The sequence below is a fragment of the Rhagoletis zephyria genome, unplaced genomic scaffold (genome assembly GCF_001687245.7).
Source record: "Rhagoletis zephyria isolate East Lansing unplaced genomic scaffold, Rhagoletis_zephyria_1.1 Rzeph_scaffold_01504, whole genome shotgun sequence".
Classification (NCBI taxonomy): domain Eukaryota; kingdom Metazoa; phylum Arthropoda; class Insecta; order Diptera; family Tephritidae; genus Rhagoletis; species Rhagoletis zephyria.
In genome coordinates this window covers 46,748-67,973 of record NW_016158588.1, presented here as the reverse complement: position 1 = coordinate 67,973, position 21,226 = coordinate 46,748, and the positions used below count along the sequence as shown (strand labels likewise).

At 38.1% G+C, this 21,226-nt stretch overlaps 1 protein-coding gene across 7 annotated transcripts in view; it reads right to left on the bottom strand.

Moving 5' to 3' along the window:
* Positions 1-20,334, bottom strand: part of Nf1 (neurofibromin 1) — a 30,374-nt gene extending 10,040 nt beyond the window's left edge. For 4 of the 7 annotated variants that reach the window (XR_001847738.1, XM_017617839.1, XM_017617840.1 and 1 more), the window contains exons 1-27: positions 20,212-20,334; positions 18,377-18,520; positions 17,911-18,295; positions 17,688-17,847; positions 17,514-17,619; positions 16,951-17,453; positions 16,570-16,891; positions 15,950-16,502; positions 15,836-15,889; positions 15,676-15,769; positions 15,101-15,610; positions 14,475-15,023; positions 14,169-14,303; positions 13,441-14,109; positions 12,362-12,588; positions 11,888-12,302; positions 11,630-11,821; positions 11,282-11,543; positions 9,993-11,219; positions 9,326-9,922; positions 8,982-9,248; positions 8,669-8,923; positions 8,493-8,591; positions 4,022-4,111; positions 529-731; positions 261-447; positions 30-195 (exon numbers count right to left, since the gene is read on the bottom strand). Coding sequence is in view for 6 of the 7 variants with exons in the window: in XM_017617839.1 (XP_017473328.1) it covers positions 30-195; positions 261-447; positions 529-731; positions 4,022-4,111; positions 8,493-8,591; positions 8,669-8,923; positions 8,982-9,248; positions 9,326-9,922; positions 9,993-11,219; positions 11,282-11,543; positions 11,630-11,821; positions 11,888-12,302; positions 12,362-12,588; positions 13,441-14,109; positions 14,169-14,303; positions 14,475-15,023; positions 15,101-15,610; positions 15,676-15,769; positions 15,836-15,889; positions 15,950-16,502; positions 16,570-16,891; positions 16,951-17,453; positions 17,514-17,619; positions 17,688-17,847; positions 17,911-18,295; positions 18,377-18,520; positions 20,212-20,271 (8,431 nt within the window). In the remaining variant the exon portion in view is untranslated. The remainder of the gene's footprint in view (positions 1-29; positions 196-260; positions 448-528; positions 732-4,021; positions 4,112-8,492; positions 8,592-8,668; positions 8,924-8,981; positions 9,249-9,325; positions 9,923-9,992; positions 11,220-11,281; positions 11,544-11,629; positions 11,822-11,887; positions 12,303-12,361; positions 12,589-13,440; positions 14,110-14,168; positions 14,304-14,474; positions 15,024-15,100; positions 15,611-15,675; positions 15,770-15,835; positions 15,890-15,949; positions 16,503-16,569; positions 16,892-16,950; positions 17,454-17,513; positions 17,620-17,687; positions 17,848-17,910; positions 18,296-18,376; positions 18,521-20,211) is intronic. The other 3 variants (XM_017617836.1, XM_017617837.1, XM_017617838.1) reach the window with 3 other exon arrangements.
* Positions 20,335-21,226: the final 892 nt, after the last annotated feature.

Below are 21,226 nucleotides of genomic sequence, written 5' to 3'. Positions count from 1 at the left end.
AACTCAAACAATGAAGCCGCATAGCTTACCTTTATCTGTTGGTGAGCCCAAAGTCAGACTGCTCAGGCTCGAACTTAAATTGTATGGACGTGGAGATGGTGGCACCGGTACTGCATCATCACCCGGCAGACATGTCTCTACCATAGCCTCCAAGCAGTTAACGAATAACTCAGATGATTCGCCCATCATGTTGTACTGAAGAATAGCACAACAAGTTATGTTAATTATAAAAAAAAAAAAAAACAAATAAGCACACCTACCTTTGTAAAGGGTCCGGCGAAACGCCAGAGTCCACCAAAACCGCAACTTTGCAGAAAATGTAACTGCTGCTGTGAGGGGTCCTCGCTGGCCAGCATATTTTGTATGATACTTTGTACTGAATTCAAAACGACTTGATCATGTGAGACAGAGAGTATATTATTGATCTTCTGATCCAGCAGAGAATGACTGTTCGAATGCAAATATTATCAGAAAAAAATAAATTACATAAAATATTTTATTTTATTTTGTAAGTGGTATGCAACTTACATAACTGGAAAAACCTTGGGGAAAACCACCGAACCCTCGGCTAGGTACTGATAGAGCACGCGCGTCTCGTTCTCATCCGTTGAATATTTCACCAATGTGGCCAAAACGGTCAACACCAATGCCTGGGTGGACAAATCGGAGAGCACTTCAGGATCTAGCAGCACATTCGACTCATTTGAGACAGATGAACGCGAGCCGCGCTCCTGTGGAGTAGAAAAAAATTTGTTGTTGATATTGTTAAGTATTGGATATATTGTATTTACATGAGTGGATAAAAGCTAAAAATTGTTTAAAAAATTGTTGAGGTTAGAAACACTTAAGCATTAGAGGAAAGCAGTGGTGCAAACGCGCTAGTCGAGCAAATAAAAAAATAAAATAAAAGTGATACGGAAAGAACTAAACAAAAGACATACCACAACATTACACAGTTACTTCAAAATTAATCTACTTTGTTTGCTTTATTTTTTATTAAAAACATAAAATAAACTAAAAGTAAAAAATATATATGGATCAATCCATGTCAAATTGACCAATGGCGAGAATCGACAACTATCGATTTGGATGAATTTTTGGTCAGAAGTTTTCTTTTAATTATATAAAACAGTTCTACAAAAGAAAAAAAGAGATACAAATTTTTTCCAAAGCGCAAAATTTCAAAAACCCCCGGATTTTGCAAATTTAATTTTTGTACATCTCAAAAACTATATAATATATATATATTTGGGGCTATAGAAAAAATATATATTTATAAAAAACGTTAATAAAAAAAATTACAGAATTCTAAATTTAAAAAAATTGTAAAAGAAACTTACATATATAAACTTTTTGCAAATTCTTTTTTTATACAATACCTCTAACTGATCTTTAAAGATTCGATTTGTTGAACTTTTATGAAAACAAATTTATTTTCAACTCTAGATTAAAAATAAATTTACATTAAACAATTTTTTGTTTCGAAATTTATATCTTTAAAAACCACCTTCTCGAAAATTTCAGGATTTTTTTAAGATCAGTATAATATACCTCCATTTTGTAAAAAAAAATTAGCCAAATTTTTTATAACTTTTTGCTTTTAGGTTTTTTTAATTTCAAAGTTCTGTAAATTATTTTTAATTTTCGATGTTTTGTATATTTTTTCTTTATAGCCCTTTGCTTCAGGGTAAATCAAATAGCCATAAGCGGGGTCTATTTGCGGAAACACTCACAAAAATTAAGCTTCGTATGCTTGATCATTGTAGCGTGCTTCAAGTGGAGCTTACATCCAAGAAGGAAGCTGAGCTATGGTCGATTGATAAAAATCCTGATCTGCGCAGTAGACGAATTTACATAAGGAGGTGGATCGCTTTCAGTCCTAAATACCTCCTACAATGCGGGATTACCGCTAGCATCCAGTAGTAGCGGTTCTTTCCTTCCTCGCTTGGCATGCCTCTGTCTTAGGTAATCTCGGTGACTATTTCTCAATGAGGAAAGAGTGGGATTTCTATTGAACGACTACTGTAGGCAACTGTAGGCAACTGTAGGGAAAACGAGAGGGACTCAAGAACGCCGAATACTTTATATGCCATTGGAATCAACTACATGACAAAACGGTACCACAACGGACGAACGAATCCAGTGGTTGAGTTCTTTAGATCTGCATATCGACCGTAAGTTCGTAAAGAAGCCTTGTGACGTGCCTAGGAGGCTGCTTTACTTCCAGCAAGTGTCTTTTTGGATGCTACATAGCTCAGTACACTGCCGTATTCCTAGCTTATAAACTTGCCAAACTCTCGAAGCATAATTTCGAACCAGCCGGCCAAGTGCCTTATATGTTTCCAACAACGTTTCCTTGCTTTTCCTGCCGGTGAGCGATTTAGGGACCTTGCTGCGGCGGTGGGTATGCCGTTGATATGGACGCCTAATTTCATCTTGATCTTATTCGCCCAGGTGGTGAAAAGTCCGCAGTTGATTTCATAGGCAAAAGCGTACGGTTTCATGTAGTGAAGAAGCGGAGATGAGCAGAGAGATAACGGTTTACTTTTAGGCACAGGTCATCAATGCCTTTGCTGGACGCCAATGCTGAGCAGTCGGCAGTGCATAAGATCAGTGTAATTCTCTCTCTCTCTGGTCTGAGGAAGATTCGAGATGTATAAGCTAAGTAGTAGTGGGGAGAAGCTTCGAGTTCATATTTATAATAGTACGGGCGACTGTGGATCACTCAGATAACTCGCCACACACCGTTTAAGCCTCGCTGGGAGAGAGAGGGTAATGTCGAAATCTTTCGAAAAATCGAATGATACTCGGGTAGTTTCCTCGCAGTTTCGGTTAAAACCACGAGTTATCTGAGACCAAATCTCCATAAGTCAGGAATGACGAGGATGGCTATATTCCGATTAAAGACCTTATTGAGGTAATTTATACTCGTTGGACGAAATTTTTTCAGCATCAGCTTGCATATTCTGTTGGGACCAATAGATTTGGAAGCTTTTGCCTTACCGATGCCCACCTTAGCTTGACATTCTAGTGTGAAAACGAAAGTGGAAAACAACTAAGGCAGAAATTGCATTTGAATAATTTTACATTCTGATATATTCTGTTCTGGCACACGAAGCTGACAGTGCGAGAAACCAAGATCGGGGTGAGTTCTATGGAGCCTAGAAGGAGCTTCTTGGATGCATGCTTGTATCGTCGGTAGTGAGAGCTGTAGGCGGTGGGAACAGGTGGTGCTGTATGGCTGGAGAAACGTGGGCCACTTCCTATGTGCTTTAAGGTCAGAACAGGTACCTAGGTGGCTCCATCCTTTGCAAGAGTTACACCTAACTGAAATGAAGTTCGGTTGGAGCCGGCGCTGGCGTGCGCAGTTAGTTAAGCGTTAAAAAATTCATTGACTAAGTAACTCTTCAATCAAATAAATTTAAATTTTTAAAAACCTTTCTAATTATAAATTAAATGTGTATTTGTTAAAAGTCAAACTGATTTCAATAAAATTTCTCAAACATTTAAATACAATTATTGTGGGTGCAAAATATATTTTTAATACCGAATTTCCACTCAGAATTGAAATGACACAAAGTTGAATGACAAAGTTGAGAAAAAACTTTTTCTATGGAGGCCGACCAGGAATCGAACCTGGGGTGTCCACTTAAGATACATTTTGTGTCATTGCAATGCCTAGCGAAAATTCGACATGAGTGCTTATGTTGTTGGAAAAAATCTAACATCTTTTTAGAAATTTGTATCAATCGCTTGTGTGCTTTGGTGTAAAACATCTTTAAAAGTGTCAAGTGCTGTGCAGAAAGTGCAGTGTGCTTACTTTTAATTAGCCTTCACACAAACATACACCAACATTTCTAAAACATACAAACAGATAAGAAAATAAAAAAAAAGTTATATTAAACTAAAAATAAAGCTAGAAGAGCAGGTCTTCGAAAACGCTATGTAAAATAGTAGCATTAGAACTAGTAGTAAGAATAAGCAGTAGAAAAAAAGAAGAAGAAAAGTCAATAGACAATACCTGACGTTCTTCGATAGCGCTCGAATTATTCGGTTCTTTGGTGGTCGGCACCGAAAATGAGCGTTGTGTTTTAAATAAAACCTTCGCGCCCTTCAATTTGAATTCGATTTTTGTTTTATTTTTGTTTTTGTGTTTTTTTTATGCATTAAATATTGCAATATCGAAGTATTTATCCATACATATGATAGTTTTCCAAAATCAAATAACAATTAAAATCCAAATATAGGCAGCCATTTAGGTAAAAATCATAAGCATTTCAAATCATAGCAACAAATTCCAATTTTGTATATCAATTTATGAGCAAGATGAGAGGCGAAACGCGAGCGCAAATATTCGTGGGTTTGGGAGTCAGAGGGACAGTCGCATGCAGTTTGTGGTAGGTATGTTTTTTTTTTGTTTTTATTATAATAAATTTAATGTTGATTTAATTAACGGTGATACAGGTTGATTGTGATTGTTGTTGTTGGTGATGGTTGAACGAAAATAAAAACAAAAATTTAAATATTTAATATAATTATTTGGTATTCCAAGTAGGATTGTAGGACCATTAATTTTAGCGTATTTTATTGGGTATGGGTTGTTGTTGTTGTCAATTAGTTTAAATTAGATAATAATATAATATACGTTTATGTATTTAAATAACGAGTAGCAGCACGTAGAACATATATGTATATACGATATACGAGTTGTTGTTTTCAGTACACGAGTATTATTACGTTTATGAAATGCAAGCACCAATCAACCAGCAGGCAGGCAATGATATCAATTAATTTTTTATTTTAATATGTTAATTTCAAATAATGAACATAAAAATAGAGAAAATAGAGATTTAAATCAATTACTTAACGTTATAGATATATGATTGTATTCAATCAAGAATTCAAATTACAATAACACTACGCATAATGAATAAAAGTGGTCTGCAGGATGAACGAAATTATAATAAAAAATATAACTGATTTTTTTAACGATTTTAAAAAATACTTTGAATAAATTTTTTTTATCAAAAATTCATATTATAATAACACTACGCATAATAAATAGTAGTGCAGGATGAACGCGCTTGTATTCGAAAATATACTCTCGAAAAATACATAAAACTGAGTTTTTTTGTGAAAAAAAAACGATAATTTTTAACAAATCTTTTTTTAAAATTTATTTTAAATATACGATTAAATAAATTTTCGAAAAATGCAAGCTCCTAATTCAAAACCCAAACTAAATTTTCGTTTCTATATGAAAAAATCGCTCCATACATACATACAGTGGCTCAAATTAGTGTTCAGATCTTTTTTAAATATTCACAATATTTCGCAAGAGAACTTTTTTTTCTTTTAAAAATAAATCAAAGTTTCAAACTTTAACAAAACCTTGAAAAACTAAAAAAATGCATCTAAATTTCGAGCTTTTTAATCTGAGTCTTCCTTAAGAGCCTTTTTGGGTATGTAGTTTTATAGCACATAAAGTTTTCGTAGAATAAAATGCAAGCGTTAAGCGGCTAAAAAATCGCAACGATTTTTAATAACTTGTTTCCACTTTTTTATACAAAACTAAATTTCCTTTGATATAATTTGCGTAAACCCGTTCGCAGAAAAATTAAAAAAAAAAGTAATTTTTAAACAAAAAACAAAACCAACTTCAATTCTCATATAAAAATTTAAGACTATCGTTAATTTCTTCATGGCCCGATGATCGGATTTAAACCAAATTTATACCTGTGAGGTAACACCTTTCCTTCAAAAAAGAATTTTAGAAATCGGTTGACGTGGTCTAAAGTTATGCGGTAAGATACATAAAAAAAAAATTCCGCCGAATTGATAACCTTTCTCCTTTTTGTGAAGGCGGTTAATAATGGCAGTTTTTTTTTAACTTCACTCTTTATATAAAAAACACAAAAGCCGCCAGCAAAAAAAAATTAAAACCCAACTTTATGGGACCCAAAAATAGCCAAAAATTCAGACAAAAAAGTTCAACATTTTTTTGGTTTTTTCTAAATTTTATATAAAGTTTGAAACAGCCACATTGATTTATGTATATAATTTTGGTTAGAGCTTGAACGATATTAAAAAAAGAACAAAACAATTTTAGCTTGAAAAACATTTAGAATATTAAAAAACAAACAGTATGTGAACACTTATTTGAGTCGCTGTACATACATATATATATATAATTAATTTTTAATTCCCCCTGAGCGCAAAGTTATGCCGAGCTTCTTGAAATGACAAAAAATTGGAGGCATCTATAATATGTCATGTAGAAATGAACTTAATGACTATTTTTTTAACGTAATGACAACACTATTTTTTAATGCCCAACTTTGTCATTTGTCTTTTTTGCCATTTAAGTAATGCCTAGTGGAAATCCAGCATTATGTTTTCAAAAATATCATTACAAAAAGGTGTATAGCCTAATCGGCCACTACATATTTACATATTCCCTCGAGGCAAGCTTTTTCAAGCCTTTGTACAATTTATATCAACAACGATCAGATAGAGCTTTTACTCTATGCGCGTTCATACTAAATATATAGAAAGCTATAAAAATGTTTTCCCGCGGGATCGGTTTTTAACTTATATCAGCGATGGGAATAGAGAGCTTTTACTATACACGTACCTTTACTAAATTTATGGAAAGCTTAAAAGAGCTTTGCCTGCGGGCAGAGCGATGCCCATCACCGCTTTATATACACCAGTAATGAACAAAACTTAACCCCCGCGAAAAGCTTTCCGTAGATTTTATATGAGCGTGCATGGAGTAAAAGCTCTCTCTGACCGCCACTGATATGCAGAAAAAAAAAACTAATTCTGGCCAACACTGGTATAGAGCAGTAACGGACAAAACATAATAAGCGGAAGATACTTTTTAAAGCTCTCTATAGATTTTATTCAGGTATGAAGGGAATAAAAGTTCTCTTTGGTCGTCGGTAGCATAAAGAAATGATGAACAGAGCTTGGACTCTCTGAGCGTTCGTACAAAAAAAGCTTTTCCCACGGGACCGTAGGTCAGGAAGTGTTTTAATTCTGGTCTCCTCTATAAAATAGAAAACAAAAACACTTTATGAAAGCTCTGCGCATGCTTTCTCTCTCAATTGCTGGACTCTGGTATAGAACCTTGACGGTCAAATTTATCCTCCCTACTAAGGGCTTTTTCGGGCTTTCAAATTTATTGTTTCACAACGAAAGTGCAAAGTTTATATACTTTTGGCTTTATCTGCTCAACACTAACACTTATACATGCATTTTACTCCTCACTAAAGTATATTGTGGACCAAAGGACTAGCAATTTTGTAGAGCTCGCCAAAATTTGGATTATGAATAAGATCTGTCTGTAAGATTACACCTCTTAGCAACACTAAGGACCAGTATTTGGTATATGTGAGAACTTTTCAATCGATCAAGCTCACCTAACCTAACCTAGAGTTTTACTCTAAATGTAACTTTAAAATGGATGCTTAATATCACGGATGCTTGAATTCTTCCCCGTTTGCATTAGAATACTTCAGTTTTAAGCACTGTAGTCCCATTTATTGCATATTTCTCCTGATCTATTTTCCATAATCCTCTTCCTCCTCCTAGACTCTCTCCTATTTGGGTTCTTCTTCACTACTACTCTACCTTTCCAAATATCCTACTCGAACTTTCTCCTCTCTCCTCTTCGATTTTCTACTATTCTTCTCTCATCTCCTCTATTGTCTTTGCTCTCCTGCTTTGTTCCTTTAGTTATCTTTTTCTTACTAAGCCTATTTCATTTATTCTCTCCTCCTCGTTCTTCTTCTTTCTCACTTCTTTATTTTATCTCTTATCCTCTCCCTCCTTCTCCTCCCTCAATGCTTACTTCTCCACACGCTTATCTCATTTCGTTCAGCTTTATTTTAATTTATCTCTCTTCTCTCTCCTCCCCTCTCTATCCTCCACTTTCTTCTCTCTATCATCCACTCTCTGTTCTCTTTTCTTCCACTCTCTCCTCTCTTTAGTTCCCCTCTCTCCTCCATCCAAAATATCTCTCCCTATTCGCCATTTCTGCACTATATCTCCCCCATCTCCCTCCGCCCTCTCTATCTTCTTTAATGTATTGATGCATTATTCTATTGTGCTGCCCATGAAGTAGATAACAAAGTTGACGCTCATTTCTTACCGCTATTCCGCCCTCAGTGAATTTGATAGAATCGCTGTTTGTATGATGTCACACTTACGCAACTTGCAGAAAGCCAGTGTGACCTCACACAAAAATTATTCTCAAAATCTAAATATTTTAAGTAAAATCAAAAAACAAAATAAGGCATAATCGTTTCTTTTAATGGCCTTCATCCTGCATATGAAATGGTAAATTACTGAAATATGCGAGTACAGTATCCAAATAAATGCTGGTAATAAATTAGGATGTTAATAACAGTACTTCGGGTACATATTAAATCAATATTATACTGATAGCTGATTTTCATACAACATGCGCATGCACCGAAGAAACTCACCTGATGTGTAGGGCCTTTGTGATGACGAGCAAATTGCAAAGCAGACTGATCAAGAATGTCCCACGACTTTTGGCGACGCGAAAGCGGCATGCCGAGAGTCTATATGAATTATATTTAAAAAATAATAATATTCAATAAGAATTTATAAAAAAAGAAGGCCAGCACAAGTAATTTACATTCTGGTTGCCATTCAAAGCCGTTTCGCCATTTTCCATTATGCTCAAATCGGCGGGCCAACGCGGTATGGCATGCTTAACGTGACAGCGCGAGCGCACCTCTTCCGAAACGGCGACCAACGCCGTCAAATAGGCAACGCTATCCGGTGTGACTTCGAACTTGTCACGACGCAACGGTTTGGCGACAATGCCCAGCAACATGGTGAGCACGCGCGATGTACGTGAGACAGTTGTGGGTGTGGGATGACGAAAACCCTGTGCAAAAACTAGTGTTAAGGAAGGTTGCAAAAAATCAAAAACACATTTGAAATACTTTTAGCAAATGGCCAACAAGCGCGAAATGAAAATTGCTGCGGAACGATAGGCCCACCGCATGATCCAACTGCTTGAAATGCCACTCGAGTTTCTCGCGCGTATTCATCATAACATCAGCAATGCTCTCATGCTCGAAGCAGCCTTGCGACTTTAGTGTATGCAGATTTTGTTCGAGCAACGCAAGACCGGCGCCATACAGTGTGACCTCGTCCAATTGCAACACAGATATAGCGACCCAGAAGAGCGCGCGATGTATGGGTGATTCCTAAGTGTGCAAAATGAAAGGCAGGTATTAAAATTTTGAGCACAGAATTTCACTTAGGGAATTATGGCACTACTAACAGGTCGCAGGAGTGGTTGTATGCGTGTCAAGCACATAACCAATGCCTCTATGAGTATGATGTCATTGAATGACTCCAACGCTTTTACTAGTATGCGCAACAATTGTTTCACTTCCTGATCGGTAACACTCTTGCTAATACAACCATAAACTATGAGCGCACGCGGTTGAAGCGCTGGATTGTAGCAGAAAGCGAAACAACGCGCTAACGACGTCCACGTCTGCAGCCACTGGCAATCGGGCACGTCGCGCATGCAAGCCTCCATTATTTCGAGCAATGCATCGGCAATTACTTCCAGTGAGGGTAAAGAGAGACGTTCGCGATCAGCTGGCAATGGTTGCGAAACACGCTCATTGCCCAGCCACTTGTCGGATGGATGGCGGCAACTGGAACGGAAGGCGGTCACAGCAGCCGACTTTACCTTGCTTATGCCGAAGAGTAAATAGAACTTTGATAGAGAGAATTCATCAAGCGATAGACGCAGTACACGTTGCGCCTCCTCGGAGAAAGTCGGTTTAGTGCAGGTACATAGCGAGTGAATGATGTTGATGACCAGTCCGTGTGTGGAAGCACGCATAGACACTGAGCCGGAACAGACCTAAGTAGCGGTGGGTGAAAGTTGAAATGTGCTTAAACAATTCGCAATTATAACACTTGAGTATGCTCACCAAAAACGTGATAATATGAAAAAGATAGGGCAAATGCGTGGCCACATCGAGACAATTGTTGAACGACAACATGAGCAGGTAACGCGCCAGTATGGCAATGTCATCCCACATCATATGCTGTTCCAGGAACTGTGTTGGATTTGTACAGGTCTTGTCCATAACGCGACACATGCGCGTTATAATCTTCTTCGAAACGAGTAACACATTGGCAGAAGCTAGCGCCACAGCTGTGTCAGCCATAATCTCCACATGTGGGGAACCCAAGCCATATGTAATGGATTTGTGTAGGAAATTATCGAGCACCATATCGATTAGCTCGGGTATTTGGCCAATCGAACCCCAAATCTTCGCTTGCACTGATGGATACATTTCCTTCTGCTCAATGGTGACCAATATCAGCTTATCTAGAATTTGTGACACCTTCAATTTTTTGGCATCATCGTTGGATTTGCAGAATTTCACTAAATTCTTCAACCACGGCGTCATATATTCCAAACACAAATGCTTCAACTCAATTGTGCTGCGCTGGAAACCTTGTATGCACTCCTCCAGAAACTCCAGCGTCAAATGTGGCTCATTAGTGGCCAGTTTCTCACTGACAGATTTAATGAAAATAGTGTTGTTCGATGGTATGCATAGGCCAGATGTCTCTAGCAGCTGCCCCTCGATTTTCAGATCAAAGGAAGCGGTGAGCGCACAAAGCAAATTGTATGCGGCAGTGCGCAGATTCGGATCAGAAGAGCCAAGATTAAGTAATGCCATATTGAGCAGCGTGCCCGGCACATCTTTGGGACGTATTTTCTGATGCACCGTCACCGAGTCAGGTTGACTCAACTCCCATCGATTGCGTATATGTATAATTGCTTGTACAATGTTGTCACAATCGTTGTGTATGAAACTTAGCTGGCCGCTTTCATTGGTAATAGAAAGCGTAAATTGGTTATCATCCACCAGACAAACTTCCTCAATTTCCGAGGCATAATAAACATCGTTGAGCAGCACTGAGTGTGCCAATACTTTGGTTTTCTCAGCTGATGTGATTTGTAATGCAGTGGGACCAACTTTAATGGCCACTTTGGTATCTTTGTGACTCAGTTTGAGTGCATTGCTGAAGACCTTCAGATCTTCATCCAGTGATAGTGTGGCACCTGGCAGTTTTTGTTGTTCGGTGTCGATGAATTCATTCAGTTTATTCGGTGTATCTAGGAACACTAGTTTACGGTTGCCCTGTATCGGGGGAAAGAGTTAACTAGAAACTTTTTCGAGGCAAAAAAAAAAACGTTTTTTACCTTTAACGGCGCTAGTATGCGATCATGAAATTTGGTATATTCGCGCACCCACGAATTGCAGTTGTAAATGTAAACAGCGTACACATTTTCGTAAGCAACGGTTGGCAGCACATAAAACCATTTCTGTAGAAACTCTGTGCGGAAGCGATTATCCGAACAGGTGTGCGTGAAATCGATGATTACTTCGAAGGGCGAGTGACAGAAAGGTTTGAGCGTGAGTATAACGTGATAGATGAGGAGATCGCCATTCGTTTCGCCAATTCTATAAGTGAAGGGGAGACGATAATGCAAATTAAATTGGTTTGTTAAAAAAACCCCAGGAGGCAATTTCACTCTGCTACTACTAACTTGTAACGCCTTGCGATGTAGTAAAATACTGGGAAACCAGACTTGCTTGTGCCCGCTTGATAGAAAATATTCATTGTTTTCAAAGTTTTAAATTCCTCCTTCTCGTGCATTTGATGTTTAACCATAATTTCTTCGAAATTCGTTGATGACATATCGATGGAACTCCAGCGTGCATACGATGAGAACATCATGCTGCAATGTACAGAGTTTTTAATGAAATGAATTAACTTCCTGAAGCGATATATTTGTTTTATTTACTGCGAGTCCACGGGCTTATGCTCCGGCGGTCCCAGGTAAGCCAACAGTGTAGCCATCTTATCGAATGGTCGTCTCCCAACCGCCTTATGGTCACGACTGCTGGATAAATAGTCGCCAATGCGTTCCTGATGGGTCCAGAGCAGGCGATGTAGCGCCAGTACATTGGCATCCGAGATGAAGCTCATGCTGTGCGAAGTCTGATCAACAGTTTCGCAATCCGAAGCAATTTGTACGAAGAAGTGACGCCCCTGTTCAAAGCGCGTACGTAGAAAATCATTGAAAGAAACCATATGCTGCTCTTTGGAGAATTCAACATGATTGGCAATATTTTGCAAAATTTTCGACATCAACATAAGACCGCGCTTGACCGAAGCGGGCACTTGGCGGCCAACAATGCCGAGCTCTTGTGGTGAGACTATAGTGAAATAATAAACATTAATTTTTCAATATTTAAAGTGGGAGGAGAACACTCACCAATTGCCGGATTGATGAAGCGCAGAAAAATTACAGTGCCCACGGCTCCGATATTGGTTTGCAGCACAGTGGGAAAGCGTTTGCTCAGCACCTGATAGAGGCAGTGGCACATAGAGCGCAATTGTGAGGGAAAACGATCCACTGAGTTCAGTATCGCATCAAAAAATCGTTTGGTAAGCGCCATCAGATTTTCCTTGTTGCGCTCCAAGTCTTCACCCGGCTCAAGCCTGCAAAAAAAAATAAAGGTAATTTTTTAAAGTATTTATTGTTTTTTTTTTTTTTTGGGGGGGGTTTGAAGTGATGACATGAAGACTCAGTAGTCCCCACAAATCAGGTTGTACGTCTTAGTATGGTATATTCTTGCTGCTATGAGTGATGTGTAGATATCTCAAACGTTGCTCCACTGATGCACACAGGTAATACCAATAGGCCAGAACCGCAAACATGAGTTTCTGCTTTGCTATGTGAGTTTCTGCTTTGCTTTCTTTGTCTTAGTATGGTACTTATATTCTTGACGAGTTTCTGCTTTGCTATACAAGTTTCTGCTTTGGTTTATTATTTATGTAATTATTATTTTAAAGTATTATCTTCAGTTGAATTAAAACTTTATAAGTTTAATTTAGTCCACAAGTAACTTTTATAGTTATTCGTCAAAATATTTTTAGGTTATAATTTCCAATATTAGAAGTACAAAAAAATTTTTCTTTGAACTGTTACTTGTTCCGTTTCTTGGAACAGTTACGTATACACATATATATACTTTTCATTTCAGTTAATTTTCACATACGATAGTACCGTTTAAACGGTATACTTTAACATTTCAATTTAATTGTGTTATTAATTTTCTTTAAGTCAGCGTCTATTACATTATTTATGTAATTATTATATTAAAGTATTTTCTTTAGTTGAATTAAAACTTTATACGTTTAATTTAATGAAACGACTTCATTATTTGTTTATATTTTAATCCGATATTTGCTTTAAAAGTACTCGACAGGTCAGCACGACCATACTCGTGAAAGAGCCATTTTGAACTGTATTTATTGTTTTAGATTACAAAATAATCATTCACAACTCACCGCGCCGGATCCACCTCATAGCTAGTGTTCGGATCATCGAGTAGCGGCCGTATAAGCGGCTCCAACAAATTCTGCAAGTAACTGGCGCCATAAATTTTAAAACAGAATGCCATTATTTTACTGCCCAGCGAATTGCCCCGAAACAGTGTCGACATACACTCGGATATTTCCACTTCACGATAGAACATATTCCACAATAGTGGCGACAACAAATGCTTGGCATCGAACAGTGTGACCAGCACACGCGCCAACTCATCCATTTGTGAAGTGGTCACCACATTTGCTAGCGCCATAGCAATCGGCAGCTCACCCTTATCCGATATCATTGTAACCAACTGCACTAGCTGCTCAAAGCGATCGGCTAACACCGTCTCGGCAAGCGTATCAAACTCAGTGCCTTGTTGCAAGATTTGTGTGAGCACCTCCATGAATGCGGCGCGCGTTTGCAAGTCAGGATTATAGCCCAGATCGATAGAATGCATGAGGCCTGAGTCTATGTTGGCGCCCAATAGGTTGGACATAGCTTGTATAGTAGAATTACGTAGTGCGGTAAGTTTGTTGCCTTGTACAGGTGGGCGAGGTGGAAGTAGTGGTGGATTATTAAGCTCCTTCTCAGCCTCAGAGCTGTCAATGCAGTCATTCAATAGGTTCATGAAGAGTGTAAAATACCTAAGAAATGGGGAAATTAGGGAAAACGTGAAAGATGTGTAAACCGCTCCGTGACATACTTGAGAAATAGCGCGCTCTTGGCATCCATTAAGTCGCCGCGATCTGACTCCTCTGGCTGGAGGGGTAGGCCGCGTAGCAATGCGGCTACAGCTTCCATGCAGGCTTGATCGAGGTCGCGAAATATTGTGGAGGGACTAAAATGGGCATTCGAAGAAGGAAAGAGTTATAAAAATGTTTACAAGAAATTACAGCAAGTATTTTAGTTTTAAGGGAACATTTCACGAAAAGTTGAAGCATTTGATTACTCCATTAGTGCTTTACAACTTAGCTGATTTAACTTTCAAAGCAGCGTTTACTCTACTCACTTGGAAGGCGTTGGTTCATTTGAATTCGATGGCGCTATCTGGTGCGTGGTGCCCATCACCCAATCGGTCAGGTACTCTACTAATTTGTTGCGAAATTTCATTTCCTGACGGAATGCCAAATCATCACGTCGCTTCATCATCACCTCTACCAATGTGCAGAGTCTTGTCTTCGTGCGTATTGCAAATACAGTCATATCCAGATGACGCACATATCGCACAATGCCCAGCATCATGCCCTCAATGCTCGTCACACTCAGGTACTCTGAAGAGGCTGCTTGTTCGTTGTTTGGGTCTTTGGTGGATTTAGGATCCAATATGGATTTCATAATGTAAATAACATGTTCGATGAATAGTGTATTGATTTCGGTAACGTTCACTTGCCCCTGCTGATCGAAAAACTTCTCAACGATCGAACGTATCTGATCAAAGAGTATGGGATAAAGTTGTGGTGTCATTTCCTCACCAATCAACTCTTTAACATTTTTCTGTATATTCAAGCCAATCTTCTCATTGTTGCACACGAGCAAACGCAACAGTTGACCAATGAATCTGTGAAAAAAGTGACAAAAAAATTTTGTTTTGTGTAATATGACAACGCATATTTTAGTGACAAATTATTAGCTCACTGTGTCACCGGGCAGTATTGCAAATCCTGCTGCGGCGCTTGCACTATAGTAGACAAAGAAATTGTGCTTGGATGTAGCAGTGAACCGCGTCCAGAGCTGGTGGAGCATGAGTAGAGGGAATAGAGCGATACAGCTGGTATCGAGGAAATAGAAGTCATGCTGCCTGATGCAGCTAGTGTGTTCTGCGAATGTGCCAAGTTGTTGTGCGATTGCAAGAGATTACCCGGACCACAAGCCAAACCGCTAGTTGCGCCCACATTTGCGGCAGTATTCTGCTGTTGCATTTGCTTCCAACGCGCAGCCAAACGCTTTTGTAGACAAACACCGCCAAGCGTCAGCAGAAACCAAGTCATGTTAGCCCATTCGGTTATGTGCTCCTCCAGATCGTGCTCGGAACTTTGATGACTTGCGCGACGCTTGCCAACACCACGATGAAAGAGCTCAGCTTGAGCATCGTCTGTCTTGCATTTAGGATATGTTTGCAGCACTTTGCTAGTGAGCTCCCAGTTTCTAAGGAGATGGCGATACAAAGTTAAAACGTTTACAAATTTAAAAATAAAATAAAATAAAGGCACCTAAAAGTCTCCTCCCAAGCAGTTTGCACGCCATCCACGCAGTGCTCGATTTTACGGAGCAAATTCATCATACGTCGTTGTAGCGTAAGGCGGCCTACAAAAACGAAAAAACGCGTCTTGAGTCAAATTGAAAGGGTTATGAAAAAAGTGATGAACTCACTAAATGCATTTCCATGATTGGTTTCGTAGAAGCAGATGCGCGTATCAGTAGCGGCTGGAAATGAAAAATTAAGTATAAAAATAGATTTTGTTTATTAATTTCCTCAACGCTCACAATTCGCTAACTGCGTTAGATCCTGATAGATTTGATAATTGGCCACCGGCAACACTGTCGCCGCATCGTCTGCTGTCAGCAATATATCAGACTCTTGGCACAGCAGGCCAAAGCAGGATAGCGAAGTCAGTACTGCATCCAAATCGACTGACCACAGGTACATGAAGAACACAACTTCCAGCTTGATGCGCGCCTGCCGACAAATCTGCAACTCATGCCCGACCAACGCATATTTTTTGTGCCGCTGCAGATACGCGTTGCGACAAATCAATATCTCACGCATCCACTTCAACACATCTGTATAATTGGCGATCTGATGTTGTATAAGCTTCTGTGAAATCGAGAAAAGCACCTGCGAGCTGACATCCCAGAAGCAATTCATTGGCGCCTGCGGATTCCATAATTCAATTTTGTCGAACGAGTGCAGAGCGAGGAGTGCCTCCATAGCTTCCTGAGCTACATCCGGCATGGTGGGTTGGTGTACTAAACTCACTAGACCATTAATGAGTTCGAGCGAGGAGCTTTGCATTTCATGTGCCACTTTGCCTTGGGTCTGTAATTATAAGGTTGAAGGAAATGTGTAAAATAGTACAATCAAATAGTGATGCTAATACACTTACATTCAACAATAAGGTGGGATCGGCATGTATAAGTCGAACCATGAGCAGCAGCAGCATTTTGTGCGCAGGTCCTTCTTCAGAGCGCGCTAAACCTTTTTGGGTATCTTTCGATTTTAGCGTCAAAGATGTGATCATACGCAAAGGCGTATGTGCGATATAACCCTGTGTAGCTTTATTTAATGTGTCAGTGAAGAGTGCACGCAGCTCTGCTGAACGGTAATGTACGACATTCGTTTCGGGCCACCAAGGCAGCGAGGGCTGATTAATGGTCCGAAATGGATTTTTATTTTGCAGTCGAAAATCAACATGAATGTGCGTTAATCTGCAAGAGTGGATAGTCAAAAAAGTTGCCCTTTATATTCCTTCATATTAACACTTTACCTCAATAACGAGCATACAATCACGAAATGATACGCCTGCGGTGACGACAGATTTAAGCACACCTTCAAAGTGTCAATATTGTGAGGGTTAATGCGGAAGAGCGAGACCCAGCAATCGATCATTAGCTCAATATCGGCATAATTGTACGCTTGTCCACGCGAAAATGGCTTTACCGGATTGAAGAGCAACGCCTTCAAATCATTAATGACGTACTGTACCAGCTTGAAGATAACATTATTCGAATCGTTGATATTCACATAGGTTGAGGCCTTGCAAAGTTTCACGCATGCGATGGCAGCATACTCGGTGACTTGTTTGGAGGGTGAGTGTGGGCCCAGTCCGCGCTTAACACCCTCAATAAACTGTTTAGCCGATTGCTCTTTGTCACGTGTCGTCTGTGCGGAAGGTTGTGCGGATGATGATTTATCTTTATCTTTATATTTTTCTTTGTCTTTCTCCTTCTCAGATTGTTGTAATTCATTGACCGTGGCTTCCAAGCAACTCTGCAAGTACAAAACTCATTTAGTGCATACAATTGACAGCAAAAATATTGTTGACCATACAGGATTAAGTATAAGCAGTAGCATCTGCAGCGGCCATACAGTAGTTTTATTCTTCTTATTCTCTAATTTGTACGCTTCAACGAATTCCAGCAAAGCTTCCCAACAACTATACACGAAAAATAGTACCGAAAATTGGCTACATGATAAGCAAATTTACATTTACCGTGCACTTACCCAGATATTTCCTTAGTTGTAATGCCGCGTTGCAAATCCTGAAACTCATGTGGATGATATTCGATCCAATTCCAAATAGCCTTTTCCAACGAGTGCAACAATAGGAGTGGTGGCGCCCGCTTCGATCTTGACTTGGACACTGTTTCATGAAAAAGAAATTCTACATATTATAATTCGTAGATTTAACATTGTCTCCTACAATTTACATGCAATCAATTATTACCTTGTAACAATTTCGTCAATTTATTTATATCCATATCAATGTGTTGTATCAATTCAATGTCACAGTAGTCGGGATTCTCATCCGAGCATGTGGTCAACTCTTGTATACGCGCTGAAATGCGATTGAAGACCGCTGAAAAGTGATTTTGTGAGAGTGCAAAAAGCACTTTTGAAGCAATGGCCTTCAACTGTGCTGCATTGGGATTACTGTCACTCTGTACATCGATTAATTGTGAAATTTCACGTAGCAATAGCTTAACATTCATTGCCTCTTCGAAACGCGCAGTATCCTTGGTCTGGTTGGCCAAACAACGTTCGAGTGTAGTAAGTATGATGACAAGCGATTCGAAATAACAACGCTCCGCGTCATGACGATTTTGGAAAGACTGCAGGGAATTAGAAAAAAGATATATGTAGTATGATAAGTACATATGTACATTTCTAAGGAAAATATAAAAATAACTTACCGCCTCATTAACGCGTTGCAGTATTTTAGTGAGTCCGGATATTACCAGTGAGAAACGATAGCGAGAAATATGTATGAGACATGCGCTCAGCTGATCTTGACTGATACGCGCCTGTGTGCTATGTGGTCCAATTTTGTTGGGGAGCTGAAATTGGAAGAATGATAAATAAATTAATAAATTTTACTAAAAAAGTAAAATATGTAATTTAATATATGGGGCAAAGTACATATGCAATTTGTATGTAGTAAGTAAATATGTCTCTATATGTAGAATGGATTATGTGCTACTATACTACCCGAAATCGAGAACATACAGTTGTCCACAAAATAATAGGAGTGCGATATTTTGACCAGTTTTGGCTATTTGTCTTTTGTTTATTTAATGTTTATTATTTTTTTATAAAAGCCTAGCTGGCTATACAACAAACACCATATAAATTCAGATTTTAAACTTTGTATAAAAATTATAAAAATTTTGCAATTTTTCACCCAAATTTCAAACTGTTTAATCAGAATCTTTAGAAAGAATTCTGGTATGCAGTTTTGTAGCACATTCAATTCTAGTGAAACACCTTTAACCAAAAAAATTCTCAAAAATCAACGGAATTTTTTAGCCGCTTGAAACTTGCACTTCTTCAGACTAGAATTGAATGTGCTACAAAACTGCATACCAGAATTCTTTCTAAAGATTCTGATTAAACAGTTTGAAATTTGGGTGAAAAATTGCAAAATTTTTATAATTTTTATACAAAGTTTAAAATCTCAATTTATATGGTGTTTGTTGTATAGCCAGCTAGGCTTTTTTAAAAAAATAATAAACATTAAATAAACAAAAGACAAATAGCCAAAACTGGTCAAAATATCGCACTCCTATTATTTTGTGGACAACTGTATGTATGTATGAATTCGTTTTTCGTGTAATTCAGTAGAACGTGCAGCATCTCCTGGGAGTATATTATTGCAAACTCTATAACATCAACAATTGTTTATTTTTTTTTAACCAAATTCAGCTATTTGCTCAAAAATTACTTGTACATAATTTTTCAAATTGTATTTTGCTTTAATTTTATTATTTCTTTTTTTTTTTGTAATTTAAAGTAACTTCCTAATTCTTCATAAGAATTAATTGGCCAGCAAAAAACTTAAAACGCCATCTCCATTTTACTGATTTTATAATCTAGATTTTTCCCATTTATCCGTTTTCCTAATCCATTCCAGGCATTCTATAGTTCTATTTCATCATATGCTTAGCAAAAAATAAGTTCGTTCCTTTATCTGCAACACATANAGGAAGGCAGTCGCCAAATTCACCGAAGGTTGTTTACTGGTTATATTGTGCATATCATTGAAAGCGAAATTCAATACAACAAGTGCCCAGTAGACCAGAACAACATACCGAAATAAAAACAATAAACATTTCGATGCACTTGAAAAATTTCCCCAAAATACGCTCGCATTCAACAAAACGACAGCCATTCTCCCATTCATACATTCATTCATGTGAGCCCCGCAACTTGTGGCTTTACGTTAAAATTTCCCAACTTTCACTTTTCATTCTCGCAGCAACAATCGCGAGCCATTCATAATTCATTCGGGCGATCCGATTTCATTCATAATTCCACCCAACTACTACGCAAGCCGGTGTAAACAAAACGTAAACAAATGAATATCCCAAAACAATAACAAACGTTTGCCATCGCACTTGCACACTAGCGCTATCACGCTCGCTCAATGGGACATTTTTTAATCGATAAGGAAATTTTCTGACAGCTTTTTTGCATTGCGCTGCAGCAGCCCCTGGGCGAGACCCAGTGAAAATCCATGTTTTCCGCTCACCTGGTCCTCGAAACGGGCCAAAAGCGAGTTCGCCCACTCGCCGGGCTTTTGGATTGCCATTTGTATATATTTTCCACAATTAATTTACACTTTTTACTGCATTTTTTATTTTTATTAGTAGAGCTGCACAATTTTCACACAATTTTTAGCTACACAGATTTTCACTTTGTGGCATTGGCTGCGATTGCACGGGGAAATTTCACATTGACAGCGACAGTGATCGGACACAACAATTCGTGTGTAGAATCTGAAATAAAATTTGGTACATTTCAAAAATTAAAAAAAAATACAAAAAAATTTGGTAAATCTCAGGTTTTGAACCAAACTCTGTACAAACATTCAAAAAATTCTGTGCAGACATGCATTTATTCGTTTTTGAGAAATCTTGATTTCAAAAATTGCTTATTTTGAACTTTAATCTTTGATAATTCTTGTTGTTGTTGTTTGCCCAAAAAAAGATTCCAATATTTTATTTTTTTTTTTGAGATTTTGAGCCCAACTGCATTTGTTCCAAATTCTGAAAGGTCTTACCCAATTTGCAAACATTTTAATTAGAATCTTACAGGTCTATTCTGCGCTGGTAATGAAAATTTGTAACTGGTAAATAAAGTTCCTGTCAATTTTTGAACCCTTTTCGCATTCTGTGTACTCTTGTAACCGGTAAATTTTGTTACCGTCTCATAAGCTGGTAACAAAGTATTGCCCCATGAAATATACCATGCCAGAATTTGCACAATTCTTCGTAGCTGAATTGCTGAATATTTTAACTGCATTACCAACGTTCCTAGAATCGTGGTGACAGGAACTAGTAACACTTTTCGGTAATAACATTTTCCGGTTACAAAATCTTCTGTAACGTGCAGAATATACCTGTAAAAGAAAAATTTAATTTACTAACATAAATTGCAAGATTGAAGTTCCTAAAAATTGCGTTGAGTTTTGGGAACTTTTTTCCTTGTAAGTGTAAAGTTTTGAGAGATTTTTACATTGCGAAGTGCTGCCAGCTTTTCTTTTT